Below are 8,280 nucleotides of genomic sequence, written 5' to 3'. Positions count from 1 at the left end.
GAGGGGCTGTAAGGTCAGTGCCGGCCCAGCCCCCGCAGAGGCCCCACGGCTCCCACCGTCCAAGTCCTGCCCAAATTGAGAGAGACAGAATGGGGAGGGGGCCACGGGGGCTGTCACGGAGGCTCCACCCCAGGCAACTGCTGGGGAACGCGAAGAGTCCAGGCAGAAGAAGGCCCTCACAGGTGCCACGGGCTGGGCTTCACCTGCTGCAGGAAGAGGGGTAGATGGTTCTGCCTTCAGACCCTGGCAGGCTGGTGGGAGAGCCAGACTTGAACCCACTCCCATGCCCGCAGGGACAACTGGGGACAGAGGTGGGAGTGACTGTGGCCTCATGCAAGGAGAATCAGATTCGGCCAGAGACTGGAAAGGAAGGTGTTTGTGCCTTAGCAGAGGCCTCACCCTCCAGTGAGTGAGAAGCTGGTGGGCTGGTGGCCTGGCTCGACCCTGGTCTAATCAAGGAAGTCTTCCCAGAGGAAGAGGAACCTTGGCTGGGCCAAGAAAAAAAATAGGCCGAGTTTAAACTGGCAGAGGTTGGATAGGAAGGCATGAACCCCAGAAAGCCAAGCCACATGAGCAAAAGGCTAGAAAAGGAATCATGAGAGCAACAGCCACAATTTATTAATCTGAAGCCCAGAGAGGGGAGGGAACTTACCCCAAGACACACAGCAAGGGAGGGGTTAGGCTGAGGCAAAGATGCTGCCCCTGTCAGGTCTCTTCCCTCTGTTGTAGGCTGCATCCTGAGCCCCAGTGAGGAGAGAAGGGATAATTATGATTCAAAATAGGCTTTCTGCACGAAATTTGGAACAGCAACAGAATGACTATGATGGTGAAGCTTGGGGCTGCAGGGCGCTGAGACAGCAACAGAGGAAGATCTGTGGGTCAAGGTGGACTGCCTTCTGCTCTCTAGCCCCGCTCCTCTGGGTCTGGGTTTGCTCCTGGGTGAGCCTGTCTCAGGCTATCACCCCAGGCAGAGAGACAGAAGCTGTTCCCAGAAGACCAACAGTCACAGAGGTGAGGGCCCTCCAGGGTCAGCCAGCAAGTCGTGCCTGCCCTCTCCTCTGCCTCCTGCTTCACCCCCACTAGGACACAGCATCCTTACCCCCACCCCCCACCCCAGGACTGAGAGTCAGGGGCATGGGTGGGGATTGGGTTCTACTCCAGCTCTGTGGTGAGACTGGCCGAATCCTCTACAGCGAAGAAGCTGAGCTCAGCAACTTTCCCAAGGTCACACAGCAAGTTGGCAGGGAATGCAGGACTCACATCTGGGCTTCCTGAGTCTCAACCCAAAGCTCTGGCACTTCCTATGCCAAAGCTCAGCACAGACGGGTGTGGAGGGGGATAGAGCTAGATCTATAAGACGCATGAGAGATGGTAAGCCCATCATCTCTCCTGCACGAGGAAGGGCCCAGAATCTCCGGTGTGCAGGGTGGGTTGAGGGACAGGGGCTTGCAGAGGGGACCAAGGACAGAGTGGGTGAGCTCCTGGCCCATGGGCCCTCTGACACTCATCCTTCATACATGAAAAAGAACCTGGGACACATCTTGAAACTTCCCAGGACTAAGGGCACCCAGCTCACGCCAGGGTCTGCCCTACCCAGGAAGCCTCTCCTGACTGCCCTGGTCAAAGGGAGGGTATAGCCTGAGGGGACAAAGACCGTCCCATTGGCAGGGATGCGCTCCCACCCTTGGCTCACAGCCTCCGAGCTCTTCCACGCAAGGGAGCTCATCAGACACTGTCGTGCGAGGGTGCCTCACACTCAGACACCGGAAGAGACACCGACCCTCCTTTACCCCCCGCCAGGACACCGACCTTCTGCTCCTCCCATCCTGGACCCCCTCGGCTTCAGCTGCCCTGTGGGTGCAGGGGCTTCCTGGGCGATCCTCCAAAACCACTGTGACAGCGGCTTCCAGAAGGCAATTGTCACAATTCAGAAAGCAAGATCGGGCCTCGCTGGAAGCCTGAGGGGCTGTGTCTGAGCCTCAGCCCCAGAAGTGCAAAAAGTCTTTATTTCACAGAAATAAGGGCCATTTCCACAGTTACGGGGAAAGACATAAAAGGCAGGATGGGAGGTGCCGCGCTCACTGTCCTCTTCAGAAAGCTCTTCTGACCGGGGCGGGAGGGCCCAGGGCCGCAGCCAAGCCCCAGCCTGGACGGAGTCTGAGCTCCAGCTTCAGCTGGCGATAATTCAGGGCAGAGTGTGGGGTGTGGGATGGAGGGAGTCGGCCCATATTGTAGATTCCCGCGCAGAGAAGGAACAGGCTTGGGTGGTGGCGGTGGGCATCCATCACAGGTGCCCGGGAGCCCCCGGGCAGGGGCCACACGAGCCAGGCTCACATCGGGGTGCTGCGGACCCTGCCTTCCTCCTCAGGAACGTTCTCGTAGGCATTCTCATGCTCACTGGACCTGAAAGTGGATCGCAGGGTCCCGGTGGGTCATCACTCCTCCCAATCCATCCCCTTCTCCCACCCGTCTGCCACACGTGAGGACAGTATCTTCCAGAATAAACGTTTGACTCCCAGAAGGGGGTTCCCCGACCCCATCTGGGCTTGTGCACCTGAGACAGTAAGCCTCTCAGCACCCCTGAACCCCACCTCCCTCCTCCATGGGGTGCTCTACCACCGGGTCCCACCAAGCAACCCTCCCCCATGGCACACATCCCCCCTGAGCGCCACCCCCTACTGAGCCCTGCCTCACACTGAGTCCCCCACTCATTCATCCCTTCACTGAAGCCCCTTCCCCATCAAACCCCTTCCCCCACAGCACCCACTGCCCTGTGAGCCCCAGTCCACCTGCTGATCCCTCCCCTGCCAAGTCCCCGACCCTAACTGAGCCCCCACCCCAGACTGAGGCTACCTCTCCCCACACAGCCCTGCAGAGCTCACAGAGCCCCCACGCCCTCACTGTTCCTTCCCCTCATGGGTCCCTGTCTTCCCCAGCCCCTCCCCCTCAGCAGCACCTGGTCCTGAGGTCCCCCGCAGGCCGTTGGGACACAGGGCAGCCCTGTGTGGCACCTCACCTGAAGCTGGCCGCCATCGAGGAGTATCTTCCATCCGTTCCCACCAGGACCCCATCGGCCTTGTTTCCAACGGTCATGACCATGTGCATGGGCTCCCTGGGGACAGGGCTCATCAGTGGGCACATCAGCAGGGCCCCTCATCCAAGCAGACCCCATCTCAGGTCCTGGTCCTCACAAGCCCAAAGGGTACTTAGTGGCAGCCCCTTCACAGAGCACCCTTGTCCCCTCGGGCCCTGCTTCTGGGCCTTCCCACGGGGCCTCACGGCCCTGTCTAGGCTCCACCATGGGGGCCAGGAATTTGCAAAAGGCTTCTCCACGTGCCAGGCCCTCTCCACACCCCCAGCCGCCCTCAGCTCAGCCCCAGAGCGGGCCCAGCAGGATGTCCCTAGGTCAGTGGAGAAGGTGAAGCCAAAAGCTCCTGCCTCTTACTCAGATTCACACCCCCTGCCGTGGGCTCTGCTCCCAGGCCCCGGGAAACTGCTCCCACGGGACCTTAGCCCTGCTCATCTTTCCTCAGACATCCCACAGACCTCCTATGCCCCAGATCTGCTGCGCTCTGTGCCTCAGTGAGTGGCCCCCAGTCAGAAACCCCAGCGTCAGTCCTGCCCTCCTCCCTTCACACCCGCTCTGATCTCTATCCAGCTGCTCGCAGGGGTCCCCTCCTAGACAGCTCACAGGCCTGTCCCCATGTGGCCAGACCTGGGCTCCCCCCGACCTCATGCCCAGCCTCCTCGTCCACACCTGCAGACTGGCCCCACCTCCCTTGGCCACGCGCCCGCCTGGAGGCAGCCAGGGTGATTCTGCGGAGGCAGGTCCCATCCCCGGGACTGGCTTAAAAAGACTTGTCACCGGACTCCCATCGCACTAAGGTAAAGCCCCAAGTTCAGGTCACTGGTGCACAAGGGCTTGCTCGGCCCAGATCCTGCTTGCTCGCGGCCTCATCTCAGCCCTCTCCATCTCTTTCCACCCCCTGAGCTGCTTGGGTTGCCTTGGCAGCCCGCAAAAGGCAGCTGCTGGCACCCAGGCTACTGGGCCACCTTTGCAAGAGCTGGGAAAAGACACCCCTGGGGACAGAGGTAGCCTTGCCCCAGGCCCTGGCCTGGACTTCAGCCCACCCATTCTTGCCCCTTGTGCATCCACAGCAGCCCTGGTACCCTGCTCCTGGCCCAGGCGCTGGGGGTACTCTCCCCTCCACTGCGGCTCTTCCCAGGCCACGAATCCTGTGACTGACTCCTCGTCCTCCAGGTTTCCCGGTCAACGAGCAGTGGGGAAGCCTCCGACTGACCACCCACCCGGGCCAGGCCCCCCGTGCTGTCTGCACTCCCTGGTGGCAGCAACACTGGAACCCGTGATTGCTCGTCCGGTCTGGGCCCCGGAGGGCAGCAGTCTCGTCTGTCCCACGGCCCCTCTTACCACCTCTGAGCCTCAAGAAGGACGGGGCCTCCCTTTCCAGAGGTTCTCACAGCCCCTCACAGGTGGCACATCCCTGACTCTGCAGACAGAAACATTGAGAGACCCCAAGGAGAGAAGATGCTTCCTCAGCACCCACAGGGAGTGGGCACGAGAGCTGTGGAGCCAACAGCCCAGGGCTGGGCTAAGCTCTAGTTCATCAACTCACCCCATGACCTTGAACCTCAGTTTCCCTTCCACACAATGACAGGACTGGACCCAGGGTTTCTGAGGCCCTTCTCACAGCAAATAGAGCAAGAGCAGTGGTTCTGGGGCCCTTCCTGCCTGCTTGGGCCAGCCCAGCCTCTGGGGCCCTCGGGCAGCACTCACGGCTCTTCCTGGCACCAGAAGCGGTTGACAGCAAAGGCGATTGCCACGAGGACCAGGAACACTGCCACGGCGATGAGGCCCTGCATCCAGGGCTGAAGATTCCCCAGGCCTGGAAAGAGGCGGGGGCTTGTAGCAGGCCGGGGAGGGAGGGACCTCATGCCCCAAGGGCTGGGGCCTGTGTTGGAGGCCATCAGCAGTGGCCAGGACCAGAGGAGACATTCTGGGGCTGCAGGGGTAGGGATGCGGGCTCACTGACCCCCACTGAGCTGAAGAAAAGGGTGGAGTTGGAGGAAGGACAGAGGCTCAGAGAAAAGACAGGCGTTGGAGGAAGGAATGATTAGCCAAGTAGGGGACAGGCCTCAGAGTGCTATGTCTGAGATCCAGGTAGCCCAGAGCCTCTTCTCCTCCCCTCCCCCGTGGGTCACATGCAAGGCCCCCCAGGGAGCGCCTGGGCCCCAGGGACCAAAGGGCAGCCCCCTGGACAGCGGCCTAGGCTGTGCTAGCTGGGAGGGGCTCCCAGAAGGCCGAGGAGGGCCCAGAGCTGGCAAGACTGGGCTGGCATCTGGAAGATCCTGTTCTGTAACAAGAGGTTTCTCTGGTGCTGGGGAGGGTGTGGGGGGGGCGGGCAGCTAGGGGTGTCCGGGCTGACCAGGGAGGAGTGGACTGGGATGTCCCTAGAGAGGCTGGCCAGAAGGGCGAGCTCTCCTCTGGGTCTTGGGGGCTGGGAAGGAAATCAAGCCCTTTTGGCTCCTCCAGCTGGGTGCCCAGGGGCCTAGGGTGAGAGACCAGGTGGAAGCCCCAAACATGCACCCTCCTCTTCTCAACCCTTGACACTGACTCAAACTCTCAAGATTTCCCAGAAGGCTGAGCCCTCAGGCCACCGGCAGCCCCAAGGCCTCCCCTCTCTGTCTGGCCGCACTGTGATCCACAAGCCCGAGAGAGCTCAGTCCTGCAGAGGAAAGACACTCACAAGGTAGAGGTCCCAGGAGGGGACATAGGTCTATAGGAGGCTTGTGAGGAGTCCTGCCTCCAGGCCAAAACACCTGCATCTCTAGAGCCATCCTATATTTTGAGGGGCCCAGGCTGGGCATCCAAAAACCTTACACTGCCTCACTCCCACTCAAAAAGTCCTACCTTGAGTCTACCCTAAAGCTCTCCTGCTGCAGTGAAGTCCTGGCCTCTTCTCTGAGCCTGGTAGGTATTGGGAAGGAGAGCGGAGGCTGGGAATTCTGGCCTGGGGCCCGATCAGACCTTGTTTGTCTCCAGGAGGAGCAGAAGAGACATAGTGTGGTTACTCTGCAAGTTCCACACCTGTCAAAATGCAATACTTTGGATTCATTACTTCCCCCAGAGAAACAATGATTCAGACTCACTGCTCAGTCAGGTCAGTGGTTGCTCAAGCACTGGGAGTTAGGGCTGTACCCTGGGAGGCCCCCTTCCTGCTTGCTCCAGACCCTGCAGCCAAGTCCCTCCTGTCACAACAGAAATGCATTTCCCTGCTCCTCCTCCCATGTGGCTCTGGGGCTAGCACCTATAACAAGGGGCAGAGCTTGGGGCTAGGAGGAAGGTGGTCTGAGTCCTGTCCTTTCTTGCCCTGCTGTGTGACTCATGTAAGCTACTCAACCTCTCTGGTCTTCAGTTCCCCAGAGGGCTTCCACGATCTGGGAGACCAAGTTGAAGCAGACGTACGTGAGAGCTCAGGGGGTGGAGGAGCTCTGGAAGCATTTGTGCCAGACCCCTCTGGACCTATGTCCCACCTGCTGTCACCAGACTTTGGCTGCAGATGCCAGACCTTAGGGCTCGGTACTTCATCTCATGTAAAGCCGTTCCACAACCCTGACCTTGGCAGCAGCCCCGGGAGGTGGGCAGGGTGGGGTTTATTGTTTTCATTTTATGGGTGAGAAAACTGAGTCTCAGAGAGAGGCTGTGATTTGCTCAAGGCCATGCAGAAAGACAGGCAGAGCTGGAGGAAGAGTTCAGATATGTGGTGGGACCACCCTGGGGCACCGCTCTCTACCCAAGCCCAGGAAGCCAAGACAGCGAGGACTTAGGTCAAAGCCATGGGCAACCCTCTGACAGCACTGCCCCTCCCTGGAGCAAGCCTGCCTCCAAGGGGTGGCTTGGGCCACCCCCCACTCCTTGTAGCCCCTGGCCCTGCACTCAGGACCGGCCATCTCTAGGGCAATGCCTGCTCTTGGGGCTTGGGCCCAACTCCTGCCCCTCCCCGAGATCCTAAACCCAACACTTCCCTGCTGCCCCATCTCTTATCCGTGGAAATCAAGTCACAGACAGAGGCCTGGCTCAGAGGTCTCTGCCTTGGGAGGATCTTCCAGTTAGCCTGGTCTCTGCTCCCCCCGAAACTACAGGGAACACCACCCATCAGCCCCTGGGTCACCAGCACCCAGCCCGGCCCCCTCCTCCCTGCAGCCTCGGGGGCTGGCCCAATCCTGCGCTACCTTGTTGACAGCTGGCTGGTGGCACAGCTGCCAGCAGGCCCAGAACGACCAGGCTGAGGGCTGACATGGCTGTAGGCAGGTCCTGGGCTTTGTTCCTGCCGCTGGCGTCCGGCTCCGCTGTGGAGTCTGTTGGAGTCAGCCTGAGATCAACCGGGCTCTGTCTGGCCCAGGAGGAAAGGAGCTGGGAGGGAAGGAGGTGAGGGGAGGAGAAGGGAAGGTGGGCGGCGGAGGGAAACCGCCCTCCCTCCATGGTAATGAGCTGCCAGCCTGGCCTCCCCTGGCCTGGGCCCAGGGCTCATTCAGGCACCTTCCAGGGCCCAGATAAAGGGCGGGTCCCAGGGTCAGGCAGGGGTGGGGAGAGCCCCAGCCTCGCCTCGAGTCCCTGAGCTCCCCCTTCCTGGCAGTGGGGCTGGGCTCTAGGGAAAGGAGTGACACGTTGTCACACCTGCCTGGACTGAAACCAGTGGGCGGGGCTTCGTGGAAGGCTGACAGCGGGACCAAGAAATTTGCTGGCTGGCCGCAGAGCCTGGGAAAACCCTAGAGGCTCAACGTCCCTCTCCACCCAGAGCCTGGCCTGTTTCCTCTTCTCCCCTCACCTATCCCTGCCCCAGCAAGCCAGACCCTGGGGCTCCAATGAGGGGACCCAGTGCTGTGCCCACCCCCTCCCCTGACCCAGCCCAGTAGCTTCCTAAATCCACCCCCTCCTGCTGAGATCTTCATGGGGGGCCTGCCTGTCCTTCTCAGCCCATGGCCAAGCCCTGACCCCGCCCAGCTGCTCTGGCCCCATTCAACTCTTCCTCTTGGCCCCAGACATGGTCCCTGGGAACCAGGCAGGGCTGCCCCTGATAAGATCTGGGCCTGGGGAGGCCTCAGCACCTACCCTCAGGGCCATCTCTGCCCATCACAGGGAAGAGAACCTGTGGGAGGCATTGTTTGATGTGAACGCAGCCCAGCTGGGGGGCAAAGGGAGGACACCCCAGGCAGCAAGGTCCAATCTGGGGCCCAGAATCCCTGGGCCCTCGGCTCTCG

General features: G+C 60.9%; 1 protein-coding gene across 1 annotated transcript; it reads right to left on the bottom strand.

The window, feature by feature from the left end:
• Window positions 1–1,940: 1,940 nt before the first annotated feature.
• On the bottom strand, window positions 1,941–7,637 carry PDZK1IP1 (PDZK1 interacting protein 1). The gene is made up of 4 exons (XM_045545475.1): window positions 7,252–7,637; window positions 4,796–4,904; window positions 3,017–3,112; window positions 1,941–2,403 (listed from the first exon to the last, which is right to left on the bottom strand). Exons 1-4 carry the CDS (start codon window positions 7,499–7,501, stop codon window positions 2,331–2,333), a joined length of 528 nt encoding a protein of 175 aa, XP_045401431.1. The 5' UTR covers window positions 7,502–7,637; the 3' UTR covers window positions 1,941–2,330.
• Window positions 7,638–8,280: the final 643 nt, after the last annotated feature.

The sequence above is a fragment of the Lemur catta genome, chromosome 3 (assembly GCF_020740605.2).
Source record: "Lemur catta isolate mLemCat1 chromosome 3, mLemCat1.pri, whole genome shotgun sequence".
Classification (NCBI taxonomy): Eukaryota; Metazoa; Chordata; class Mammalia; order Primates; family Lemuridae; genus Lemur; species Lemur catta.
This window is presented reverse-complemented; position numbering and strand designations above follow the sequence as displayed.

What these genes read in the sequence shown, in the direction of transcription:
- PDZK1IP1 (XM_045545475.1), bottom strand. Translation starts at nt 7,501, where the DNA reads ATGGAGGGAGGGCGGTTTCCCTCCGCCGCCCACCTTCCCTTCTCCTCC. An exon ending in ACCAGCCAGCTGTCAACAAG is followed by an intron (nt 4,905 to 7,251) that starts GTAGCGCAGGAT and finishes GCCTCTTTCCAG; the next exon opens with GCCTGGGGAATCTTCAGCCC. An exon ending in TCGATGGCGGCCAGCTTCAG is followed by an intron (nt 2,404 to 3,016) that starts GTGAGGTGCCAC and finishes ATCCACTTTCAG; the next exon opens with GTCCAGTGAGCATGAGAATG.